The sequence below is a fragment of the Rhincodon typus genome, chromosome 18 (assembly GCF_021869965.1).
Source record: "Rhincodon typus isolate 14 chromosome 18, sRhiTyp1.1, whole genome shotgun sequence".
NCBI lineage: Eukaryota > Metazoa > Chordata > Chondrichthyes > Orectolobiformes > Rhincodontidae > Rhincodon > Rhincodon typus.
Genome location: NC_063349.1, coordinates 54,897,480 through 54,925,140, shown reverse-complemented (window position 1 = coordinate 54,925,140; position 27,661 = coordinate 54,897,480). Strand labels below are relative to the sequence as shown.

At 44.4% G+C, this 27,661-nt stretch overlaps 1 protein-coding gene across 4 annotated transcripts in view; it reads right to left on the bottom strand.

Annotated features, from left to right (window-relative positions):
- The window catches only part of LOC109933610 (serine/threonine-protein kinase 38-like), a 98,472-nt gene that overhangs the window by 4,763 nt on the left and 66,048 nt on the right, over positions 1–27,661 (bottom strand). For all 4 annotated transcript variants that reach the window (XM_048607729.1, XM_048607728.1, XM_048607727.1 and 1 more), the window contains 11 exons: positions 25,518–25,657; positions 15,992–16,043; positions 14,906–15,028; positions 13,071–13,154; positions 11,935–12,058; positions 9,112–9,266; positions 7,516–7,618; positions 7,351–7,412; positions 6,495–6,612; positions 4,944–5,067; positions 2,516–2,611 (listed from right to left, as the gene is read on the bottom strand). In XM_048607729.1, the coding sequence (XP_048463686.1) occupies positions 2,516–2,611; positions 4,944–5,067; positions 6,495–6,612; positions 7,351–7,412; positions 7,516–7,618; positions 9,112–9,266; positions 11,935–12,058; positions 13,071–13,154; positions 14,906–15,028; positions 15,992–16,043; positions 25,518–25,657 (1,181 nt within the window). The remainder of the gene's footprint in view (positions 1–2,515; positions 2,612–4,943; positions 5,068–6,494; positions 6,613–7,350; positions 7,413–7,515; positions 7,619–9,111; positions 9,267–11,934; positions 12,059–13,070; positions 13,155–14,905; positions 15,029–15,991; positions 16,044–25,517; positions 25,658–27,661) is intronic.

Genomic DNA, 27,661 nt, shown 5'->3' with positions numbered 1-27,661 from the left:
GCTGCCAGACCTGCTGAGCTTTTCCAGCAACTTCTGTTTTTTAAAAGAAAGAGATTTTCCTCACTTGAGCCTTGCTTCTTTTGCAAATCAGTAATTTTTTCCAAGCTCTCAGAGGTGGTGGCACTGAGGGAGGTTATAGTGAGGGGTGCTGCCAGGGGCTTTGAACACAAGGGTGAGAATTTAATGTTTCAAAACCACTTGTGCAGTGTTTTTCGATCACAGCCTCTGCCCTCCCATCCTCCACTCCCCTTTACATGGGGAACGTCAAACCTCAGCTCCAGCAACGCTGCCTAGGATGTTCCACATCCCTGATTTGGGAATTATCCCTGTGCAGAGGGAGACCATTCAGCCCATCATGCCCTAACTGGCTTTCTGAGCATTTTAACTTAATGCCAATCTCCCTTGCCCTGTAACCCTGGACATTGGCACTATTTATTTAATCATTCGATGACCTCTCATACCCCCTCAGCTAAACTTCTCTCCAATAGTGTTTCCACCCATCTCCAGAACTGACAGCCTCTGGGAGGAGAGAGAGTGAGAGCGCGAGAGCGAGAGAGCCACCTTGTGCTTGAGCAGTTAATTACATTGGTGCCTTTCTTCAGTTCCCCCACCAGAGGGAACCTTTTCCACATCTACACTTTCCAATCATTATTTTAACAATTTAAACAGACTTCCCTCTCCCTATGCTCCATATCCCAAGTCACCACTGCCCCACAGGACTGTAGGGTCTCTCTCACCAGAGAGACGACTGGTGGTGGTTTAACCTGAGGGGCACCAGGCTTCAGGGGAGGGGAGACATTGGGCCTTTAAATAGTAACCTCACCTGGAATTGAACCTGTGCGTTGGCATCACTCTGTCTAGCCAACTGAGCTAACCGACACAACCCCCCGCCACTTTTGTCTTTTTACAGCAGTTTTGAGAAACCCCCCAGTGGTTCTTGAACTCAGTTTGAGGCGAATAGTCAATCATGACTAGGACCCAAGGGCACAGCCTGAGACTAAAGGGAAGACCTGTTAGAACATAGAACAGTACAGCACAGTACAGGCCCTTCGGCCCACAATGTTGTGCCAAACTTTTACCCTAAACCTAAGGTCTATCTAACCTCCACCCCTACCTTATACTATCATCCATATGCCTATCTAATAGCCGCTTAAATGCCCCTAATGAGGCTGACTCCACTACCCTCTCCGGCAATGCATTCCACGCCCCTACCACTCTCTGAGTAAAGAACCTACCTCTGACGTCTCCCCTATATCTACCTCCACTCACTTTAAAACTATGTCGCCTCATAAAAGCTACCTCCACCCTAGGAAAAAGTCTCTGGCTGTCTACTCTATCTATACCTTTGATCATTTTGTACACCTCTATCAAGACATTTTAGAACAGAGATAAGGAAAAACTACTTCAGCCAGAGAGTGGTGAATCTATGGAATTCACTGCCACAGAAGGCTGTGGAGACCAGGTCATTGAGTACATTTAAGACGGAGATAGATAGGTTCTTGCTTATCAAGGGTTACGGGGAGAAAGCAGGAGAATGGGGTTGAGGAGCTTATCAGCCATGATTGAATGGCAGAGCAGACTTGATGGGCCGAATGGCCAAATTTCTCCTATGTCTTATGGCCATTCTATCAGTGTCCACCACAGACCCTGCCTCACTTCGCTCCATTGGCTAAATGGCTGAGTGTAAGTATCAACAGCAAGAATTGATTCCCATCCTCACCCCACTATACAGAGGGAAAGGGAATGACAAAGCACCACTGATGGGAACAAGCCTGTGCTTTGCAGCAGCGGAGGTCGAGAGGAGGCCTGATCGAGGCATACAGGAGTATGACGGACATAGATAGGAAGGCCCTTTCTCCCCGTATTTGGAAAGGGGTCAGTAACGAAGGGCATAGATTGTGGGTCAGAGGCAGAAGGCCAAGAGGAGACGTGAAATGTTTTCACTCAGCAGGTGGAAGGAGTCTGGTACTTACTGCCTGAAAATAAAAGGGGTGATCAAGTCAGAAACTGAAAATATTTATGCAGTATTTAGATATTCGCTGGCACTGCCGTAGTCTTCAGGGCTATGGGCCACCAGCTTGAATTGGGACTGGTATGGTCAGGTCTGTGTTTGACCAGTACAGATACAATAGGCTGAATGGCCTCCTTGTGTGCTGGAAACATCTCGGACCAGCTTTTGGTTGGTGGGCGGGGGGGGAAGAGGGGGGAGAAGACAGTACCTCAGACAGTGAGGCTTTCAGTACGGTAGTAAACTGCTGGCCTTGACTTTACAGTCCAGCTTGGAGCGAGATTTGAACCCAGAACCTGGTCATTCAGGGACGAGCATGCTATCCACCGAGCCATGACTGACACAGTGATCACTTCCACAATCAGGGCATGGTGAATTTGGAATTGGGTGAAGTGCACAACTCGTAATAACAAATAGGTCACCCCTCACCCACACCCCTCAACAGGTCCAGTGGGTGGTGCACCACATCAGCACCCATTCCCCAACCTCACTCCCTGCTTCACTTACCTGGTGTGTTCCCAGTCTACCCCCTCGAAAAATGGGTGGTTTTTAATTTCTTCCACCCCTCCAGCTCCAATCCGATTATCTGCTGCACAGCAAAATCTGAAAACATACAACACAGCACCAGGAGAGTCAGTCCAATAAACAACACAAGAACTAGGAACAGGAGCAGGCCATTCAGCCCCTCAACCCTGCTCCGCCATTTTATACAATCATCTGATCTCATCTCGACCTCCATTCCACATTCCTGCCCACTGACTGTAATCCTTCAACCTGTTACTATTTAAAAATCTGTCTACTACAACAAAGCCACTTTTATCCAAAGAGAGAGATACACTGACTGCACACACAGATATTTCAATCACTTGTCATATTCCCTTTCTCCTTCCTCAGTGTCACTAGAACAGCCCATCAAACCTCTTTCACAGAATCCCTACAGTATGGGAGCAGGCCATTCAGCCCATCAAGTGCCAACCCTCAAAGAGCATCCCACCCAGACCCACCTCCCTACCCGATCCCTGTAACCCTGCATTTCCCATCGCTAAACCACCTAACCTGCACATGCCTGGGCACTATGGGCAATTTCCCACAGCCATTCCACCCTAACCTGCACATCTTTGGACTGTGGGAGGAAACCAGAGCACCTGGAGGAAACCCATGCAGACACGGGGAGAATGTTTCTGTGCAGTTTGCACAGTTCCCTCAGGGTGGAATCAAACCCGGGTCCTCTGGAGCTGTGGGGCAGCGGTGCTAACCACGGCTCTGCCCTTTTGTCATTCAGTCACATTATTGCTGATCAGAATCTGTACCACATTCATCCTCCTGTGCTCTGGTGCCCACGTGAAAAAGGAAAAAAGGAAAGAATCCCACCAATCCCAGTTTGTGAATGTCAAACTGATCCCCTTATTGGGGGTGGAGAGGGGAGGTGGAGGAACAGTTCCACATTTCTCCCTCGCCTCTGTGGGAAGTAGTGCTCTTCAATGTTATTGTGGACTGGCTGGTCCTTATTTGAAGGTTCTATCCTCTTGTGCTGGACGTACAATAACCCCATCCCCAGAGGGAAGAGTTTTGCTCCATCAAAAAAAACTTTGTCTAAAGAAAATCGCTAGATGCGCAGAGAAAAAGTTTTGGACTAAATGACATCAAATTGATTTTATTCAGAACGGGTGCAGCAAAGACTCAGTAAGTGAGAAATCTGAAAGAACGCAGCAAGGGATCCATTCTGTCCCACAGGAATTCACCAACCCGACAATGTAAATGCAGCTGTTAAAGCAAAAAGGGTTCCAATAGTAAATTAATAATTGCTGATTTACCAAGTTGAGAGATTTCAGAGTCACGTTCCCTTTTCAGCATCACTGGGTCAGAATCCTGGAATTCCCTCCCTAAGGGACATTGTGGATCAACCCACAGCACATGGGCTGCAGCGGTTCAAGAAGGCAGCTCACCCCCACCTTCTCAAGGGGGGCAACTAGGGACGGGGCAAGAAATACTGGCCCAGCCAGCAATGCCTACATCGGAGAAGTGAATTTTAAAAAAAAAAAAAAAGGGTCTAGTTTCAAAACCTTAAAAGGCTCTTTAGACAGCACCTTCCAAACCCAGGACCTCTACCTTCTAGAAGGACAAGGGCAGCAGATACATGGGAACACCATCCCCTGCAATTTCCCCTCCAAGCCACTCACCATCCTGACTTGGAAATATATTGCCATTCCTTCAGTGTTGCCCGTTCAGAATTCTGGAATTCCCTCCCTTAGGGCTTTGAGGGTCTACCTACAGCACATGGATTGCAACAGTTCAAGAAGGCTGCTCACCCCTACCTTCCGAAGGGCAATAAGTGCCAACCAGCCTGAAGTGCTCACATCCCATGAGTAAATGAATATAAAGAAAATTATACAGATTAAAAGTCTCCAAAAAAAAAAAAAAGACTTTAAAAAAGTTAAAATTTTAAACTTTGTGATTCATGTATCAGGAGACCCAGATCCCTCTGTACCACTGAATTCTACAAACTCTCCATTTAAATAATTTGCTGTTTTTCTATTCTTCCTGCCAAAAAGTCAGCAAGTTTATACTATTCCACATTATACTCCAAATGCCCAATACTCTATGTTTCTTTACAGAAGAACCTGAAATCAATACACTAGAGTTTATCAAAGAGTGAATGAGAAAACACTAACATTAAATGATGGAAATGATGTGATTACATATAAATGCCTTTGCCAAAGGCGGCAGCCATTCAGCTTACTGCATAAACTGATGCCAGCCCTTTCACATGCCGCCTTCTATTCAATTACTGTCTCAGAGTGCCAGTCTCCAGCTGACAAATAATGCACAGAGGTCCAAGCAGCTGCTGGTAATTGGTCTTCATTCCACTGTTTCTGCTCTTACCAACAAGAACTGAATCAGTGGGCATGTTATTCACTAGTAGGAAGGGGAGTACCTGAGAATTAGGCTCTTTGATCGCTCAGAAATTGGAACTTCCGGAGGGAAAACCAAGGTTTCCTTCCAGTTCATCACTTTGCGATATGTTTCCTGGGGGGTTTCTGAGCAGAACGGAGGGTATCCTGAAAAACATCATCACATCCCGCATTACTTCAAAACAAACAGATTAATCAGTCTCAATTATATATAAAAGAGAACTAAAATGATTTTAAAGACTTTGCAGGATAGACTTGATACACTTATGATCTTAAGCATCTAATGTTTTCAAAACGAAGACCTTAAGAGTAAAGAATCACTTTTAAAAACATGGATTGCTGTAACTGGGGGGCTGGGTGGGGTTGAGATGGGAGAGAGGGCATGATGCTGCAGGCCATAGTTCTAGTCTGACTCAGCGAATGCAAGAGCAGGAGACCATTCAGCCCATCAAGTCTGTTCTACCCATTTCACACCCTCCCCACCAACAAGAGAGGAGATGAGGTCAGTGCTTGCAAGGGGACACCTCAGGTAGCCCGTAGAAAGCAAGTTAGTGTCTTGTTCAAAGACCAACTGAACAACCTCTTGTGTAAAAATCCCTATAAATCTTGGAGTTTAGAAAATGGCAGAATTCTATGCATTAAAAAAAACTTTGTATTTTTTTTAAAAAAATTTCTTTCATGAGACTTTGGCCTCACTGGTTAGGCCAGCGTTCATTGCCCATCCCTAAGAGTCCCCAGGTAAAAGTCAACCACACTGTCTAGAGTCACATGTAGGCCACATTAGGTGAGGATGGCAGATTTCCTTGCCTGGACAGTTTCAGAGAATCCTCTGGGTTTTACCACAATTAAGAATGTTTTATATGGTCAAATTCAGGCTAGCGTTTTATTCCAGATTCTTACTGAGATTAAATTTCACTCTTTACTATGGAAGAGAACTCCAAAGACTCACAACGCAGGAGAAAAAAGAAATTCTTCCTTTTGAACTTGTTTAAAGTGATGAGCAAACAGAGCGCGAGAGAACGCGAGACAGAAAAGACTTTTTCCACCCAACGAATAGTTAGGGTCAGGAACGTACGGCCTGGAAAATGTGGTGGAGGCAGGTTTGGTGGGGGCACGGGATAATTACGTGAATAGGAATGGGGAGAATGCTGGAGATTGGCGTTAGGTAACGATGCTCATTTGAAGAGCCAGTACAGGCACGATGGGCTGAATGGCCTCCTCTTGTATCAAAATAATTCTGTGATTATAACACCTGACGTTTTTGCAAAAAAAAAGTTTTGCATTTATATGGCACAATTCATATTTTCAGGATGTCACAAAGAAAGGTGTTAGACGATTATTTGGATCGAAATGGTGTGCAGGGAAATGGTAGGAGATTGCTATTAGGTGATAGAGCAATGCAGGCATCTTGGGCTGAATGGCCTCTGTCTGCACCATAATCCAGCCTACAGCATTTACCAGTGGCATTTTCTATCACAATCAGAGTTTAAGGTGGGGTTTCACTGCAGTAATTCCTATCAGAAAAACACACAAAATCTCTAACCCAAGAACTTTGCAATTGGTCCTGGACATACCTATCAGCATTTCATACATGATGACTCCCAGAGACCACCAATCACACAGCTTGTTGTATCCATTCTGCATGAACACCTCTGGGGCAATGTAATCAGGAGTGCCAACTGTGGAGTAAGCCTGAAAAGCAGAACTTCAAATAAAAAACACTTTCTCTCAAAAAAAAAATAAGATTGATCCAAAACCCAACCCTCCTGCCGGGTGAGAGCAGGTACTACAGGCTCCAAGCTCACATTCTGTTTCTGATCACACGAGATTCCCAGAGATTGGGGGAAGGGGGAAAAAAAAAAAGAGGCCAGCAACTGAGTATCCTGCATTTCCCTGGCATCAAAGTGACCACCCACTGTTTCAGTGACTAACAAAAACTTGCATTTCTGTAGCGGAGGGTCACAACATCCCACTGAAGCTAGTAAAGCTCCTTTTTGTAACATAGGGAAAGCGACAGACAATTTACTTAGTTCCAGCTCCTGCAAACAGCAATGAAACGATGGCCAGATAATCTGTTTCGGCAAAGTCAAAAATCGAGGGATAAATACTGGCTGGAACCAGAAAGGTTCTTCAAAATAGTGACCACAGGATCTCGTGCATCCATTTGAGAAAGCAGCTGGGACCTCTCTGGAATCTCTTGTGTCACATCCAACAGTGCAGCAGTCCCTCAGCACTGCACTGTGAGCAAAAGCAGATTATCTGCTCAGGTCTCAATTTACACATGGGACTTGAAGCCTTAACTTTCCAATTCACAGGTGACAGAGCTACCCACTGATATTCAGCAAGTAAAAGGGAAAGGCCTGACAGAGTGCTTCAATAACATAACTATCAAAACAATTAAAGACCGTGGAGGAGCAGGATAAATCTCACCAATTGCCGTCTGTTTTTCTTCCACGTTTCTGCTTTTCGTTTGGAGTTCATATTCTGAAACGCTGGCGAGGAAAATAAATGCAATCAAAAAAAGTAACTCTCTCTTCCCTGGGTTTGGGAGTCCCCAGTAGCCTAACCCAATACTTCACTCGCAGAGAAACTTACTGAAATCACTGGGAGGACTGCAGGTCAGATTTCGGTAGAACTCTGTCCTGTGAGCTTTCTTTAATCCTGTGCACAGGCCAAAATCAGATAGTTTCACATGACCCTATCAAAAAACCAAACAGATATCAGTGTCACAGTGCTCTTGTGACACTGAACTGTCACAAGAACAAATCACCTCTTTCTTCACAATTGAAAACACATTGGTGATATATCTCAGCCACACAGTATTGAACAAAAACTAAATGATTACCTCAGCCACATGTTTTACGCACAAACCTTCTGTGCAGAGGAAGCCAACAATAGCCAGATACAGGCACACAGACAATGCTCCACCATTCAAATCATGGCTGATATGTTTCTCAACCCCATCCTCCTGCCTTCTCCCCATCACCCTTGCCCCCCTTACCAATCAAGAACTTCTCTCGGTCTTAAATACACTCAATGACTTGGCCTCTGCAGTAATGAGTCCCACAGATTCTTCACCCTCTGAGTAAAGAGATTCCTCCTCATCTCAGTTCTAAAAGAGTTATCCCTTCACTCCAAGGCTGTGCCCTAGTCTCTCCTACTAATGGAAACATCTCCACGTCCACTCTATCCAGGCCTCTCAGTATTCTGTAAGTTTCAATCAGGACACCCCCCTCATTCTTAGAAACTCCTTCAAGGACAGACCCAGAGTCCTCAACCGCTCCTCATATGACAAGCCCTTTATCCCAGAGATCATTCTTGTAAACTTCCTCTGGACCCCCTCCAACGCCAGCACATCCTGCCTTAGATATGGGGCCTGAAACCACTCACAATATTTCCAAATGTGGTCCGACTAGAGCCATATGCAATCTCAGCAGTACATCCCCGCTCTTGTATCCCAGCCTTCTCAAAATGAATGCTAACATTGCATTTGCCTTGCTAACTGCCAAATGAACTTGCATGTTAGCCCTGCATCCTCAACTAGGATTCCCATATCCCCTTTGTGCTTTGTAAAGTGTTGCACACACACACACACACACACACACACACACACACACACACACGAAACAAGACTCCTATACATTTTACCAGTCAGAAGGTGCGGGGTTGGAGGGGCTCTCAATATTTAACCCATAGACCCGAAGAAGAGAGACAGAAGGAATAAAAAAGCAGCTCAGAAACGGTCAGGACAAAATAAAAGGGACAAGAGAGATTTAAGGAATAATTGTCTCTGCTTAAAAGGTTCAGTATTGTACCTACAGCATCACAAAACATTCCACACACCTTGAAAGTCTTAACACAACACACACGAACAGGATTGGTTGATATCAATAAGATGATACAGCAGAGCTGACAGGGTGACATGAGGTAACAGGGACTGAATGTTTGTGTGGGGAATAAACGCCAGTACTGTTCAGTCAAACCTATATTGGTGCTGCATTTTCTACGCAATGCATCAGCGACTTAGTAAAGGCACTTTACACAGATGTAATAACAGTGAAATATAAAATCTTCAAGCACAGGAGGCATTCTGCCCATCAAGTCAGTGCAGGAACTTACCAGTAGCTTTATGAATTTGCAAGAAGGTCAAATTACAAAGGCGAGCCTTCACTTGGGACAGAGGAAACTTACCCTGTTATCTAACAGGAGGTTATCTGGCTTAATGTCGCGGTGAATGAAACCCAATTGATGGATGCAGTCAATGGCCAAGACAGTCTCTGCAATGTAGAACTGAGCCTCTTCCTCAGACAGAGTGTCTTTTTTCATCAGCAAGGTCATCATATCACCTGGGGAACGCACAGACACACACAGTCAACAGGGGGCAGTCACCTCCCAGGCACACAGTCAGCAAGGTGTGGAGGTGCGGGGGTGGGGGGGAACCAACATCCTGGGCTCACAGCACACACACAGTGGGCTGAATGGCCTCCGCCAGCTCTCTGGACAAACTGCTCACTCAATGCCACCGTCTTGCCTGCTCTCAGTCACCCTGCACATTTTTCCTTTTCAAATTACCACATAATTCTCATTTGAATTCACAATGAAAAGACCTGGGGCAAACTGGGCCTGTATTCTCCAGACTTTTGAAGAATGACAGGAGATCTGTGTGACATCTGCAAAGTACTTTTTAAAAAGGGATCGACAGAGCAGATACAGTCAAGACGTTTCCCCTGATCGGCGAGTCTAGAACCAGTGGCACACAGTTTCCAAATAAGGAGCTGATAAGATGGATTGAATGGCCTACTCGAGTCCAATGTTCCTATAAAAGTCTCAATAGCACCTGGCTCCACCACATTCTCAGGCAGACAGCTCCAGATGCTAACCACTCACGCATGGAAACATTTCCCTTCGTGTCCATTTTTTCCATCGTTTACTAAATACTTTTATTCTGTGCTGTCATGCTCTCAGTATTTTCACAAGGGTGAATACTTATTCATCCTGACCAGAGCCGATTGTGAATATATTAATCAGATCTCCTCTCAGCCTTGCCTTGTCTAAAGAGAACAGCCCCAGCTTCTCTCAACGAGGGGAGCCTCCTGAGCCCTGGTCTTGTAATCCTCTTCCGCACCCTCTCGAAGCCTCTTGCGTCCTCCCTAATGGCCAGATCCCAGAAGTAGGCGCAAAACCCCAGACCAGGCCAAAATGGTGCCTTATTAAAAAATCTCATCGTTTCCTGCCTCCAAGCCTAGTCTCTGCAAAGCTCCCGATTATTGAGATGGTATTTAATGCGGAATTTGAATTTGAACAGGCCCCATTCCCGTGTCCTTATTAACTGAGTCAAGATCAGAGGAACAGGGACCGATACCACAGCAGCTAATGAGCCAGCAATTGAGGGGGTAAGGAGTTCAAATTCCACTATGGTGGCTAAGGAATTTAAATTTAATAAATTAAAAAGAGTCTGTAAGTTAAGATGTTGGGTGAAGTATGCTGAAAGCCAGCTCTGGAGAGACGGTGAGAGAGAACGATTTCTTTCCCCATAATTCCTTAAAAGGGATGATGGCATCACTGGCCAGGGCAGCAGTGATTTCCCATCCCTAGTTGCCCAGAGGGCAGTTCAGAGTCAACCACATTGCTGTGGGCCTGGAGTCACATGTAAGCCAGACCAGGTAAGGATGGAATTTCCCTCCCTAAAAAGGGACATTAGTGAACCAGATGGGTTAATACTGACAATTGGCAATGGATTCACAGTCATCATTAGATTCTTAATTCCAGATATTTTTATTGAATTCAAATTCCACCATGGTGGGATTTGAACCTGGATCAAGAGAACATTATCTGGGCCTCAATTAACATCCAGCGATAATACCACTAGGCTATCACCTCCCCCTGGAGAGAGCGTAACTTTAGCTCAGTGTTGGTTAAAGGCTATATGTTGGCCAGTATAAAGTAGTGAACCCCTCTGCTCTCCATGGATCTACTGGCTATGGGATCTTCTTTTACATCAACCCTAGGGGGCAAATACAGCCTCGGTTTAACATCTCAAATGAAAGACAGAGAAACATGACCCACTTAACCTCCCCAGTTCCAATAAAAAGTGATTATCCCGAAACATGGAATTCTGTTTTTCTTCCTCCACACATATTGCCAGACCTGCTGAGTATGTTTTCTTCAATATTTTCTGTTTGCCTTTCAGATTTCCAGCAGGATTTCACTTTGGTAAGGGGTTAAAAGGTAGACCCCACTTTCAGAGCACAGTTCAACTCTACCCGCTCATCCAGGAACAATGGGGATGAACTGTAGGACTTTGGAAACAAGTTAGAGTATGAAGACAGGCCCCAGAGACCCGACTTGTGTTCCCTCCAACACGGAAGAGATAAACTAACTGAGGCATTTCAGATAGTTTAGGGGATTTGATAAAGTTGACAGTCTATTGGTGAGAGGCATTCATCCCAGAAATCACGGCTGCATGATTCAGCGGTGTTGTCAGGAACACCTCTACACACAGAGGAATGGAGTGGAAATCTGGAATGTCACTTCCAGTTCACACACAGCAAGATCCCACAGACAGCAGTGTAACAGCAGCCAGATTGGTTGATTTGAAGTGAAGTGATGATGGTGGACAGATAAAGATTGGTTAAGACACTGACGAAATTCACTCCGATGTCTTTTACAGTAACGCCATGGGATCTTTCTAATGACTACCCAAGGTGCCAGACAGGGCCACAACTTTTTAAAATGCCTCATCAGGTGGTTGTGCTAACAATCATCCAGTAACCTGGTGGATTAAAGCCTCTACCTTTTACAGGTTAGAATGCTGCCTGCCTAAATAAAGATCTGTCAAGAGAAAAGAAAGCAGATTGTGAGAAATTTCCGCTGATTTTTTTGTCAGTATCTTCCCACCCTACCCCACCCCAACACAAACAGGGCAACAGTGAGCAGAAACAAAGGGGTACCCCAGGGGCAAAGCTACAGTGTGAAAAGGGGTTCCTGTTAGGAACATTGGCTAATGGCACTCACCACCCGGCAGAAACTCCATAATTAAATAGAGGTTTCTCTTGTCCTGAAAGCTGTAGAACATCTTCACCACCCACGCACCATCTGCCTCCACGAGGATATCCCGCTCTGCCCGAATGTGAGCCACCTGAGATTGAAAAATCCGGACTAAAAACACGGAATACTGGAATTACAGGACGAGGAAAGTTTGTCATCTTCTTGATCTTCTACCACTTTGGTAGCCCATGGCGAACAAAGCTGGCATAATCAACTCTCTTAAAAAGGGTCTCTCATTGGCATCTGCTTGCTGCCATCCTTTACTCCCTCACTCACTGTGCCCACTCTCCTAACCTGTCCATGTCCTTCTGCACCCTCCCTGCTTCGTCAACACTACCTGTCCCTCCAACATTCTCTGTGTCATCTGCAAACTTAGCAACAAATGCCCTCAGTTCCTTCATCCAGATCATTAACGTACAACGTGAATCATTGTGGCCCCAACACTGACCCCTGCAGAACTCCACTAGTTCCTGGCTGCCATCCTGAATAAAAGACCCCTTTATCCACACACTGTCTTCTGCCAGTCAGAGAATCCTCTATCCATGCCAGTACCTTGCCCCTAATGCCATGGGTGTTTATCTTATTTAGCAGCCTTCTGGAAATACAAATAGATCATCTCCAACAGCTCTCCCTTGTCCAACTTGCTTGTTATCTTTTTAAAGCATTCCAACTGATTTGTCAGGCATGACCCTCCTTCCCTGCTTTGATAGCTCAGCCCTATTTTATCATGCACTGCCAAGTACCCTGCAATCTCGTCCATTGTCCATGCAAGAGATTAGAGTTGAAGATGAATACTAACATTATATTCACCTTTTTACCTGTCAACTGAACCATGATGGTACTGAATGGTACCCAAAAGGATTAACATGGTGACTCCAGCTCCTCTCACTGATGTTCTTACATGGTCCTTGTACACCTCCTGAATTCCCAGAGCTCAACCAGTTGATCACATCAATGTGGTGCGAAATTGGGAGGCATGTACTCAGCACCAATTTTAAACAGAGCACATGCCCACTTCCATCAGAGATGGGATTAAAATCAATGGCTCTGGGTTTGATCAGTTACATGCAAAAGAGATTGTTACTGTTTAGCCAACTTCCTACCTGTTCTTTCTCCAACATATCCGACTTGCGAAGGATTTTCATAGCGTAGATGTGACCAGTGTCCTTCTTCTGTACAAGGCGTACCTGAAGAAGAAGAAATAAAAAAGTCCCCGAAGTATTACAAAGAAACAGAGGATTCATTAAAAGGTTTTCCCTTTGGGGTGCTGTGTTACTGGAGAAGCAATACTGAGATTGAAAGTTCAAATGTCACAGTACAGAGTTGGGAAATGGATTCCCTTGGATTTGGCAAGTTACAATTTGGAAAGAAAAAAGTGTCAGATTGTTATCAAAACCTCAAATGACATATTTCAGTGGTGGAACCCTTCCTAGTAGTAAAGCTTGAACACAAATTGTGAGAATGTTTGCAAAGGGATATACAGTAGACTCTTAAAAAAAAAATTAACTAAACCATGGGAGTCAATGGCTCAGTGCATTCTTCATGGCAACTCCCTATCCAATCACAGTTGGCCTGTAAACCAACCAATCAACATCTTTTTCTCATGCCGTATAAACGTGGTCCCTTTGCAATTTGGTGTTCTTGCAACAGAAAGAGTTTCAACAATGTAGTTTTTTCCCCCCCCCAGCAGTACAGGTATAAATAGATTAAGGAAGTAGACAAAAATTTGGCAGATGGAGTATAAAGTGGGAGAATGGGAACTTGTTGACTTTGGCAGGAAGTCTAGAAAATAAGTGTACCATTTTAAAAAAAAAACCGAGGGGAGTTACAGAACTTGACGGCTGGGAGGGTTCTGATCTCCTCGTACACAATTCATCGAAAATTTAACCTGCACGTACAGCACATAATGAGGAAGGTAAGTAAAAGGTCACTCTACAGCAGAAGATGGCACTGAGCAGAAAAAGTAGTGAAAAGTCTTGCTACATCTGGAGCATTGGGGTATGTGTACAGTAATTGTCTCCTTGCCATAAGAAATATTAACAGGAGTAGGCCATTCAGCTCTTAGAGCTGGCTCTGTCAATCATTCATTAGGATCATGGCTGATCCAAAAATACTTTACAAGGAAAAGGCTTGCATTGGAAATAGTTCACAGAAGGTTCACTTGGCTGATACCCAGGAAGAAGGGTTTGGTTAATTCCACAGGCTCCTTGCACACCTCCTCAATTCCCAGCCATTCACAGCAATGTGGTTTCCCACGTTCTGAACCCCAGTCATTGGTAACACCTGTCCTGCCCAGTCCCGTTAGCATTTTATAGGTTTCTACAAGGTCGCCTCATTGTCCTAAACTCCAGTGAATATAGTCCTAACTGATCCACACTCTCTCTTCATATGTCAGTCCTGTCAAAGGAATCAGTCTGGTAAACCTTCACTGCACTCCCTCCATAGCCAGACCATCCTTCCTCAGATAAGGAGACTAAAACTGCACAATACTCTAGGCGTGGTCTCACCAAGGCCATGTACAATTGCAGCAAGACATCCCTGCTTCTGTACTCAGGAAAGAGTTTAGGAAAGAGCACCAGGATTTTGCTTCTGTAACGCTGAAGGAATGGCAATACATTCCTAGACAGAGCTGGTGTGTGACCTGGAAGGGAACATGGTAGCTGGTGCTGTTCACATGCACCCTCTGCCCTGCACTTCAGACGTGGAAGCTGTTGGAACATTAAAATAAGCATGGCCTTGTATATAACCTTGTTAAAACCTGGCACAAAATAATTCACCCCAAAAAAAACATTTCCAGAAACAGGAACCTTCAACAATGCAGTATTGTTCCCTAATGCAGATTGATAATAAAATTGTCTGCACCTAACATTTCAAGTGACTTGTTTTGCAATATCAGGTTCCAAGAAGTTTATACAGCAAACACCAACACCAGACTCACCTCCCCAAATGCACCTCTTCCTATAACCTTTAGGGATTCAAAGTCATCCAGACCTAACCTTGTCCTCTTGAGGCGAAGAAATTCTGTCTCTTTCTGAGCGTGTTGTGTTCTTCGCATTTGTTTCTGTTGCAAACACAACAGAAAGAATATGTCAATAAATGTCATCATGATTAATGTGAACTCTGCAGACTGTTGCCAGTTTAACCAGTGGAAAGTGCACACAAAAACCACTCAAAACATTCCAAAATGACATCAGCAATCACATCCCATTTGATTCCCTAACCGAGATTCTTATTTTCTCCCCTTTGTAATTACACCCACAACATCCTGAGGGAGTTTCAGGATTTTTGACCCAGTGACTGGAAAGGAACGGTGATATATTTCCAAGTCAGGAAGGTGAGAGTGGCTCAGAGGGGATCTCGCAAGGAGTGGGTGTTCCCATGTATCTGCTGCCCTTGTCCTTCTAGATGGAAGTGGTCGTGGGTTTGGAAGATGTTAAAAAGGAGTCTTGATGAGTAGCTGCAGTGCATCTTGCAATTGGTACACACTGCTACTACTGGGCGTCAGTGAAGGAGGGAGTAGATGGGGTGCCAATTAATCGAGTTAAACTGGGATCCTACCTGTCACCTCTGGTGGATTTGTAAGATTCCACAGCCATTATTTTGAATAAAAGCAGAGCAGTTCTCCCTCGTATCCTGGTCAATGTTTATCCCTCATTAAAAATAGATTCTCTCATCATTCTGGGAGCTTGCATATTTGGCTACCATGTTTCCAGTAATTACAACAGACTGCACATTGACAGTATTTCACTGGCTTTAAAACATTTTGGGATTTAGAAATCAGGAAATACACAATTTAATTAAAGTCTTCAGTATATTTTTAGATTGCCCCATGAAGAGTCAACCGTATACAACACTACAATTTAAAGCTATTTTTACAGCTTTTCTTAGAGAGGAAGTTGTTAATTGACGTCAAGGCCAATACTAAATGCTGTCTGTCCTGAGAGATGGTGATGGAAATTTACAGTAGTTATAAAACCAGTTAGAATTACTGGCAAAGCCATCAGCTCATTGAGGAAGGACTTACATCTTCATCAGCTAATCCTTCCTGCTCCATGGCTTTTTCTAGTTGTACTTGCCTGGAAGAGAAATAAGAAAGATATCTCATTAATCATGAGAGAACAAACTGATTTTGGAAAGTCTAGTGTGAGGGGGAGCAGTTCAGGAGGCTGTGGAATGCATGATCCAGAACGTAGCTGTGATCTCTGCCTCATTTGAGAACGGGTTTGTCAGGTAGTACTGGGAAGGGGAAATAAAGGAGTCTGGGATTAGCACTACCACAGACAAAGAGGATACAGAACAACGTGGACTGACTTTAAGCCTCATCCAGAGGACAGCTCTGGAGACAGTGCGGCACTCCGAGTCCCGCATGGAGGGTCAGGCTGAGGTTTTGTACTGAAGTACTGACAGTCCTTCATTCCTGATTATGCTAACATACCCTTCCTAATGCGGAGAGAGAGTTTTTAAATGGAATGAAGGTTGAAATAATTTTAGTTTTGCACCAATCATTTAGAAAATGGCTGAGTGGCAGGAAACAGGGTAGGGATCATTTGCTGGTACTGTCCACTAATAGGTAGGATAATACGAGTCGTATCCATGGGGATATACACATCTAGCCTCCAATTATTCACTGTATTTATGAACAATTTATGTAATAGAACAAAGCCACAAATTGCTGACAACATGAAACCAGGCAGCTTTATAATCATTGTAGATGGAAACATGGCTCGTGGACTCCCTCTATAGGGCACTGCATGCCTACCCACAGCAGGAGAGCGCGCATTTCAGCGTGAGGAATACGAAGGAAGACGGACCAGACGGCTTCCTCTTTTGTTGTAGATGGATTCTTCAACGTAACAATGTCTTCCAAAGAAGGTCAGAGCAGCGCAATCAAATCAACATTGGTGACCAAGCCACACGAGGAGACGTTAGACGATGGGAGGGAGGTGGATGTTAAAAACAGACGAAGACAGGTAGAGGGGCTTAGAGAGGAAATTCCTGGCCTTGGTTCCAGATGGCGACTGAAGACAAAGCTGTTCATTGTGTATGTTGTGAACAGGCTGGAATTCTTCCTAATATTCCTTCATGGGATGTGGGTGTTGCTGGCTGAGCCAGCATTTATTGCCCAGGGTGCAGTTACAAGTCAACCATATTACTGTGGGTCTGGAATCTCATGTAGGCCAGACCAGGTAAGGACGGCAGAATTTTCTTCCCTAAAGGGGCATGAGTGAACTAGATGGGTTTTTATGACAACCGACAATGGTTACACGGTCACCTTTAGATTAGTTTTTTAATTTTTTTTTCCTAGAGGAGTTGAATTTGGGGAGGTGCAAGACCATGAAGGGAATTCAAATGCAAGATGCAAGTTGTAAAATTAAATCAAGGCATCACCAAACCAGAAGCTACGAGAGGCCAGCAACCATGGGGCTGAGGTTTAGATGGACCTAAGTGCCTAGATTCTTTCAAATCTAAGACATGCTGATATCTCCCACATTGTTCAAACAAACAAGGATCACTTCTGAGCCCTGCACAGTGCCATCGAGCAATTAGCACATCGTGCTCTCTGGAGTCACAGGAACCTTTGGTGAACTCTCTCTCCCCCACAGTCATACCTAAATGATTCCATTGTGCAAACTGTTCCACTAATCCCATGCAAAACACCCAGAGGTCATTAATTGATCCCAAATCAAAATTCAAACCAGCTCCAACATGGCACCATGTTAGAAAATGGTAAGAGTCACAGAACTCAGCAACACAGTAACAGCAATTGACAATTTAACTGTTAAACATAACAGGTTAAAAAAAAACATAGACTGGGACAGAGTGAATACCAGAGAGAGGAAAGGCCACATCAGGATGAGTATCAGAGAACAGGAAGAAACCAAACTGAAGCTCATTCGCAGAGACAGAGGTGGTGTATTTCAGGGAGAAAGTGGTGCAGTGGCTTTGTCACTGGACAGGTAATCCAGAACCCCAAGCTAATGGGGCAGCACAGCGGCTCAGTGGTTAGCACTGTTGCCTCAGAGTGCCAGGGACCTGGGTTCGATTCCAGCTTCGGGTGACTCTCTGCCCGGGTTTAATCCAGGTAGTCCAGTTACCTCCCACTGTTCAAGTGTATAGTTTATGTGGGTTGGCCATGCTAAATTGCCCATTGTGTCCACAGATGCGCAGTTCAGGTCGATTAGCCATTGGGAAATGCAGGGTCTGGGTGGGATGCCAGTTGGAGGATCAGTGTGCACTTGATGGACCACATGGCCTGCTTCCACACTGTAGGGATTCTACAATTCCAAATGTTCTTGCACCATGGGTTCAAATCCCACCACAGCCATTGGAAGAAGTTAAATTCAATGAATTAATTTGAACATAAAAGCTAATCAGCGTTAGTGACCATGAAACAATTCTAAGTCAATTTCATTAATGCCCTTCAGGTAGAAAAATCTGCCATCCTCTTACCTAGCCTGGCCTACACAACTCCAGACCCACAGCAATGTAGTTGATGCAGCTTTTTTTTTTTTTTTATTATTTATTCACTAATGGGACATGGGTGTTGCTGGCTGGACCAGCATGTATTGCCCGTCTCTAGTTACCCCTTGAGAAGGTGGTGATGAGATGCCTTTTGAACTGTTGCATTCCTTGTGCTGTAGATAGACTACCCCCTGAAATGGCCAAGAAATGGCCACTCAGTTCAGGGGACACAAGAGTCACAAGCATCTGCTCAAAACATTCTTTAGAGCTGGTAAGAAAAACAAAAAAAAAAAAAAAAAAAAAAATCGGTTAATCACAGCATGTATTAAAAGAGATTTTTTTAAAAGAAAAGTTAGAATTGGGAAAAGCGGCAACACAGATTCTAGGAATGAACTTTCGAGAACAGGAACAAACATGTCTTAATATAATTATACAGGGCTTTGGGGAGACCACACTCAGAGTGTGGTGTGCAGTTTTAGTCTCCTTATCTGAGGAAGGATGTTATGGCGATGGAGAGAGAGTGCAACAAAAGTTTACCAGATGGAGTTCTAGGATGGCAGGACAGATGTATGAAGAGAGACTGGATCAGTTAGGGCTGTAGTCATTGGAGTTTAGAAGAATGAGGTGGGAATCTTAAACCTGTAAAATTCGATCTGAACTAGATAGGGTAAACACAGTAAGGGCATTCCTGACCATGGTGGACTCCAGAATCAGGGGTCATAGTTTAGTTTAAGGATAAAGGGGAAATCTTTTTGGAGTGAGATGAGGGGAAATGGCTTCACCCAGAGGGTGGTGAGCCTATGGAAAGCTCTTGTGGCTAAAAGGGTATACAGGAAGGGTGGGATTAGGATATTGAGCTGGATGATCAGCCATGATCATATTGAATGGCAAAGCAGCCTTGAGGGGCTAAATGGCCTACTCCCATTCCTATCATCTATGAAAGATCAAATATACTAATCTGCCACGCCCAACATCATTCAGAAGACAAAAAAAAAAATCAGACAGTGAACTACACAAGGTGATAATGAGGAAGATAATGACAACCTTGGTCAAAGAGCTACCTCTTCAACATATCTTAAATGAGGCAAGTCTGCTAGAGAAAAGTGGAGGTGGCTTATGGGACAGAATTCCAGAACTTTGGAGTTAACTCCCTCCAAACCACAGTCAGTTCTGATGCAATGCGGTACTTCCGTTCTCATGCGATTTCGGGTTATAAGAAAAATCACATAATAGCCGCGCCATTTAGACTAATGGGACTGGAGTCTCGTTATAGCCAATACAGGGAGAGTTCAGGTCCTACAAATAGCCAACTCGTGTTGGAGAAACACATGTTATACTGTGGTGCAGTCTTTTCCACCCACCCAGGTGGGCACAGTTTAATGTCTCTCCCGAGAGGAGGTACATCTGAGAGCACAGCAATCGCTCAGTGTGGCAGTGAAGGGTCAGCCTGGACTGAGAGTTCAAATCCCTGGAGTGGGATATGAACCCACAACATTATTAGCGCCAGTTACACAGTCAGCCTTGAATAACACCGTTTGATTAATCATCCCAAATCCTAACAGTGTTGTTTAAATGCACAGGTACCTAGCCAATACCAACTTGCCTGGTGAGGTAAGTTTGACACCTTGAGCTATCAGGCTCACAGTGGATAAGAGTGACAGACAACAACAGACAAAAAGGTAACAGTTTGAGAGTAAAATTGCAACTTGGAGTCCTCATGCCCTTTTAGCTTTTAAACTCTTTCCTCACCTCCACCCCACCCCACCCCTTTCACACACATGCTTCATTTGTTCTCTACGAGGCCCCTGTCCCTGAATGTGTTTAAAACATTTTTAATGTTTTCCAGTTCTCTGGAAGGTCATTGGCCAAAACTATCAATTGTGTCTCTCTCTCTCCTCAGTCACTACCTCAGCACTCTTTTCCCCATTTTCATTTCAGGATTTGGTTTCTCATGCAACTAACCAGTCATTTGCAAAGGCTGGAATCTTCTTTAGGTTTGATTCCAGTTTTCAGTGTCTGCAAGGAGACTGTGTAACAGCAGGGGTTCCTGAGGATAGGGACAGGCTGGACACATTAGGTATGCAGTGGTTTCGAATATTTGTTTAGTGAGATGTGGGGGTCCCTGGCTGGGCCAGCAGTAAATGGCCATCTCGAACTCCCCTCCAGAAGGTGGCTATTAGGTAAACTCAAAATGCCTTTAGGGAGGGAATTCCAGGATTTTGACACAGTGACAGTGAAGGAATGTCAATATATTTCCAAGTCAGGATAGTGAAGGACTTGGAGGGGAATTTGCAGGGGGTGGTGTTCCCAGGTCTCTGCTGCCCTTGTCCTTCTAGATGGAAGTGATCATGGGTTTGGAAGGTGGTGTCTGAGGATCTTTGGTGAATTTCTGCAGTGCATCTTGTAGATAGTACACACTGCTGCTACTGAGCGTTGGTGGTGGAGGGAGTGGATGCTTGTGGATGTAGTGCCAATCAAGCGGCTGCTTTGTCCTGGATGGTGTCAAGCTTCTTGAGTGTTGTTGGGGCTGCACTCATCCAGGCAAGTGGGGAGTACTCCATCACACTCCTGACTTGTGCCTTGTTGACAGTAAAGCTGCTTTGGACAAGACGGAAGCTGCATTTGTATCTCAGTACATGGTAAACAACCAGCACTGAAGAAACACTCCAAACCTCAAACCGTCATTAACATCAACTAAAAACCTCAGGCTAGAGGTCCCTCTCTAACGTCTGCTCCCCTGGGTACATTCATCTTCCTGTTCCTCAAAATGAGTCAAACCACAGGCGATTAGATAGGGACACACACACACACGCACACCTCGATACTAACTAACTATCTGTTTGAGATCCACCCAGTCATAAAGAACTTGAGAATAACATCAGTGGAGAATATCCAAACACAGCATATTCACAGGGAAGTGAAAGACTGCAGGGAAGTACAAAGACAGAGCAAGGAAGTGTGCAAAGAAACAAAAAGAGGGGAAAAAAAAGGAGACAAGGAAGAGTTGCGCTGAAGTAGGACATCCTAAAATACTTCACAAACAAATCAACTTGACAGGCTTGTCAGGTTCAGTCAGTTCTGTAGGAAGACTTGTTGTGCACAGCAAGATCCCACATCAATGCTGACACATGACCAGATAATCTGTTTTTGGTGGAGGGACAAATATTGATCAAAGTGGTTCAGAAAGACTTCCCAGGACTTGATGTGATGCAATGGGATCTACGATATCCACAGGGTCTCGATTTAATGTCTCATCTCAAAGTGATCACCCTCCTGAGGGAGCAGCTCTCCCTCAGTGCTGCCCAGGGAGCGCCAACACAAGAGCTTCTGCCCAAGGCACAGCTGGGTACGTAAACTCAAAACTCCATGAAATAAGGGCAGAGGGGAAAGAGAGGACAGGGAGCTAATTACTGAACCAAATGAAGATATCAAACACAATGGTAACTTGATATCTGGGCAACCCAGTGGCTTCAGGCTACTGATATCTGGCTTATTTAGAAAAATCGGAGGAGCATAAATCTCCCGAAACGCTGGGATTCATCCCTACTGAAACATTCACAGTCCCAGCCACTGGGGAAGCAACAAATGTCTTCAACCACCTTCAGTTCTCGTTGCCGAGATCAGAGCTTTTTACTCTCGAGCAACACACTTTTTCAAAAATTCATTTACAGGACATGGGGGGGGGGGGGTTGGTGAGGAGAAGGGGTGTCACTGGCTAGGCCAGCATTTATTGCCCATCCCTAACTACCCTCAGGGCAGTTAAGAATCAGCCACATTACTGAGAGTCTGGAGTCACAAGGATTTTTTTAAAATTCATTCACAAGAGGGCAGCGTCGGGCGTTGCTGGCTCGGCAGCATTTATTGCCCATCCCCGATTGCCCAGAGGGCAGCTAAGAGTCAGGCACATTGTTTTGGGTTTGAAGGCCAGACCAGGTAAGGATGGCAGTCTCCTTCACCAGGAGGACATTAGTTTTCCGGATGGGTTTTTCCCGACAATCAATAACGATTCACAGTCATTGTTAGGCTCTTAGTTCTAGATATTTTATTGAATTCAAATTCCACCATCTGCTGTGGCGGGATTCGAACCCAGGCCCCCAGAACATTATCTGGGTCCCTGGATTAACAGTCCAGCAATAATACCTCTAGGCCATCATTTCTCCTTAAATGGCAGGTGACAGATTTCCTTCCTTAAAGGACATTAACGAAGCGGAGGGTTTTTAAAACTGCATTCAGCAATGGTTTCATGGCTATTATTAGACTGGCTTTTTTTTTGGGACGAGATTTGAACTCACATTCCCAGAGCATTAACCTGGGGGGCCAGATTACGAGTCCAGTGACATTACAACTGCACGACTAGCTGACCCCTCCTTCGGGGAAGACGAGTTGGTGATGGGAGGGGGTGGGCATTCTTTAAGTGTTCCCCCTCTTTCCAATTGGTGGAATACCACTCTACAGCGATTAGGACGATTGCATAGAAGAAATCGTTCTGTCTGGTGGAGAAAAATATCAAGAACAAGGAGGCATAAAATTAGCATTAGGCCTTCCAGAAGGGAAGTCAGGAAGGATAGTGGAAAGCTGTAGCTCCAGTTGGAATCAGTGCCTAAGTTTGAGTTCCACTTTTTTTTGTTAGGTAAAGGTATGAAACATTATGGAGCAAGTGTCACTGGGTCAAAATCCGGGACTTGCATCCCAACAGCATTGTGGGTGCCCCTACCCTACATGGACTGCAGTGGTTGAAGAAAGTAGCTCACTACCACCTTCTCAACGGCAAGTAGGGAAGGGCAATAAATGCTGCCCAGCCAGTGATGCCCACAGCTTGTGGATTAATTAAAAAAACTCGGGTAAAATGAATTTCAAGTACTGACCCATCCAAATGGTGGAGCAGGTTCAAGGGGCTGAATGACCACCTCCTGTTATGAGGTAGGGGCTGCAGGCTGTGCACAAAGCATGTTCCTCCAGCTCCACACTGGTCTTGTCGCAAACTGGAACCAGCTTCTCAGCTTGGAGTGGAGTTGGATAACGCAGGACAATGAGTTTCTGCACATGTCTGAGACCCGATTACTGCGAAGAGACATTCACTGAGGCACCTCCAGGCTAAAATTGGCTCATCCTCAGCTTAAGCCACCGGCCTTAAAATTTACCTGCCAATGGCATTGGTCTACTCCATATGTCCATTGCACAAAGCCACGCACAGTGCTGGCAGTGATGGCAGTGATGGCGGAAGCGGCGGTGATGGTGATGGTGACCATGACAATAGTGACCATGGTGATGGTGATGATGATGATGATGATGATGATGGCAGTGCGATTGTGAGAACGGTGATGGGAGCAATGGTGATGGGTGGGGACATCAAGATATTACAAACTACAGAATGGACAACAAAATAGGACAGAATGCATTAAAAAAGGTAAAACAGTTGAAAGTGCATGGCAGAGGGGAGGCCTGTGGTTGAAGGTTTTGGTCTTGGTCTTGTACTCATCAGGACCAATGCAAGAATAGCACATTACAATCACAATAATAATGTTACTGCAAAAACCTGTAAACCAGTCAGTATCTTTCTTCCCTGCAGTGTTAAGTTGTTGTGAATATTTGAAATTTTGACCCTCTCCCACTTATCATATAATCAGAACAATTTACGGAACAGGGGAGTTTTCTACATAGCAACACGTTGGCCAATCAGAGTTGACTTGCCAACTGCTCAGCACCTTTTTGCCTGTTGTATAAATTGTTGTGTTTAAGAGTGATCACGGGAAGCAGTTGTATACACTAAGGCCATTGGCTGTCTGGAAATCTCTCCATCCAAAAAGGTGCGATGCAGCCCACAAGATCCAATCTTTGTTTGGTAAAGTGTATCAACGGGAATAGTGCAAATTCAACAAATAAAAAACAAAAAAAAGGGGTCACAGGAAGAGAGGGCAAGTGATAATGTTCCTGGACTAATAATGATCTGGGGATGAGAGTTTGAATCCCGCCTCAGCAACCGGTGGAAACAAAATTGAATTAACAAATCAGGAACTGAAAGCTAGCCTTGGTAATAGTGACCTAGGGAATTAGACCATCCAGGAGAGATGTTAGGTATGTAAAAATATGTACAGAGGGAGGGACAGGTTTTGAACTCTCTTCCATAAATGGCAGTGGATGCTGGATCAGTTGTTAATTTTAATTCTGATTTAGATAGATTTTTGTTAAGCAAAATGGTATTAAGGGATCTGGGCCAAAAGTAGGGCCTATGTAGTTAGGCCACAGATCAGCCATGATCTCATTGAATAGTGGAACAGGCTCAAGGGCTGAAAGGCCTACTCCTGTTCCCATATGAAACTATTATTGATTTTTAGTTACAAGAATGGGTCCAGGAATGAGAAACATCGGTGATGAGGACAGGTTGAAGAAACTGGGATTCTTGTAGAGAAGGCCACCAAGAGGAAAGACAATAGAGGTTTTCAATATCATGAGCGGGCTGGATAGAGTAGGTAAGGAGAAGCTGTTCCTGCTCATTTAAAAAAAAAAAAATTGGGGAAGGCATAGACTTAAAGTGCATTGCAAATGAAGCAAGGGTGACATTAGAAAAAAAACAAACATTGTCATACAGGAATGCAAGGCCTGGAAATGCGATGGAGGCAGGTTCAAATGAGCCATTCAAAATGGGCACTGGATGATTATTCAGATCGAAATGGTGCCCTGGGAATGGAGGAAAAAAATGGGAGATTGGCACTCAGGTGACAGAACTGGAGCAAGCACGATGGGCCAAATGGCCTCCTTCTGCAATGTAACAATGCCATGATTTTGTTGTAAAATCCTGCCTGGTTCGTTAAAAGGGAGGAATTCTGCCGTTTTTTTAAACCTAGTGAGCCTACTCCAGGCTCACTGCACTCTGAAATGGCACTAGCAAGCCAAAGGTAGCCAGTGAAAATGGCCTGGAGAGCTGAGCAGTTCCAGGGAAAAGGATGGCTGGCACCAAATGCTGGCGTTGTCCAGGTCCCAAGAAAGAATAACGAAAATCAGAAACAGTGCAGGTTAGTAACGATCTGAAGGAACAGGAGTGAGGGGCCAAACAAACACCCGACAGAGATTAAAAAGCAGAAGGTTACCTCATTTCTCTCTCTTCGTGCTGTGCAATCAGGTTACTGTAGAAATTTTCCAGTGTCAGTTTAGCCACAGTTACTCTCTCCCTTGTGTGATTACTCATCGCAAAAGATGCCGTGGAGTCTCCAATCATTGCCATGGTAACCTGCCAGAAGAGAGAATGGAGAAAAACACCATCAAGCAAAATGGCTTCCTACCAATCTCTGCTCAAGGAGAACGGATTGGTTTATCACAGACATGCAACTGAAAAAGGAGACAGACAGGAATTAACCAATGATGCAACAGGCTTCTGCTTCAAGCAAGTGTCAAGTTGTTTAGAACTCAAGCTGGAGATAGAAATCATACTCTCAGATTTAGCTCAGGGAGAACATTCTCATGTTTGTACCTTCTGATTCACTGATAAGAATAAGAATAGGCCACTTGGCCCTTCGAGCCTGCTCCTCCATTCAACAAAATCACAGCTGATCCAAATCAAATGTCACCTCTACTGAGTAGATGCCCCTAACTGAGGCTTCAATGGATATTCTACATTTAATCTCGCTGGTGGAGATGCTGGGAGTCAAACAAACCCAAAGGTGGAGGCTGATAATCCCATCATTGTCTGAACAGTAGGGAATTCCTCTGGTCAATCTTCTGCCCCTAACCCACAGATTTATATATCCTTTCACTGTTTGCAGGATCTTAGCCAACAGAGACTGGCCATGACAAACAGACAGCATTCTAAAAAAAGATGAACAATCCTGGCACACCCTGTGACTACATACAAAACAAATCAAAGGTCTGGCTTTGGAAGATTTGATAACTGTTATTCCTAAAGCATCTACTTACCCGGTTTAATTAATAAAAACTAATTATTGATAATGTCATACTGAGCTACACAAGCAGTGAATCTCGAAAAAGCTTATTAAAATCACGTGGTTTATTCATTCATCTTGACTATGGTCCCAATCGACTTGGATGCAAGTGCCAATGATGTTTTATTAAAAATTATTTGTTTTAAAAATGAAAGCTTCAGAATTCAGAGCACCACCACAGATGTAGAGAGTTGCGCTCAGATTTTTAAAAACTCCCCGATTCTGCCAGAACAATGAAAAATCTAAAAACTAAATAATCTGCAACATTTTCCTTCTGTAACTGAATCTTTGAGCCAAAATGTTACAGTTTCCTTCTCTGTTGCTACTGCCTGAGAGTGTTTCCATCAGTTTCAGTTTCCACTTCAAGATTTCTAACTGGTGTGAACTTGTGTTATTATGAAACAAAACCAAAAGAAAGGGACCGCTAATGGATTCTTTGCCATTTTTTGTCTTAAAATCCGCACATGACATGAATCTGCACAATCATAAGGTGTTAGCTTTCGTTAATAGAGGGATTGAGTTCAAAATCCGTGAAGTTATGCTCCAGCTATACAAAAGCCTGGTTCGGCCACATCTGGAGTATTGTGTCCAGTTCTGGTCGCCTCATTACAGGAAAGATGTGGAAGCGTTGAAAAAGGTGCAGAGGAGATTTACTAGGAGTTTGCCTGGAATGGAGGGAAGGTTTACGAGGAAAGGTTGAGAGAGCTAGGGCTTTTCTCTTTACAACGATGAAGGATGAGAGGTGACTTGATAGAGGTGTACTAAACGATCAGAGGTATAGATGGAGTAGACAGCCAGAGACTTTTTCCTAGGGTGGAGGTAGCTATTACGAGGGAGCATAGTTTTAAACTGAGTGGAGGTAGATAATAGGGGAGACGTCAGAGGTAGGTTCTTTACTCAGAGAGTGGTCGGGGCGTGGAATGCATTGCCAGAGAGGGTAGTGGAATCGGCCTCATTAGGGGCATTTAAGCAGCTATTAGATAGGCATATGGATGATAGTATAAAGGTAGGGGTGGAGGTTAGATAGAACTTAGGTTCAGGGTAAAAGTTCGGCACAACATTGTGGGCCGAAGGGCCTGTACTGTTCTATGTTCTATGTTCTAATCCCAAAAGATCCTGTGGGACTATTTCCAAAGGCAGCGAGTTTCTACCCCCCCCCCAACATCTTACAGAAGATGTAGCCCTCAACCAACGTCACTGAAAACAGATTATCTGGTGACTGACACTTTGCTGGAGAAAAAGAAAAGGACACATTTTGTGGAATATTTACATGGCCCTCATCAGGACACTTTGCA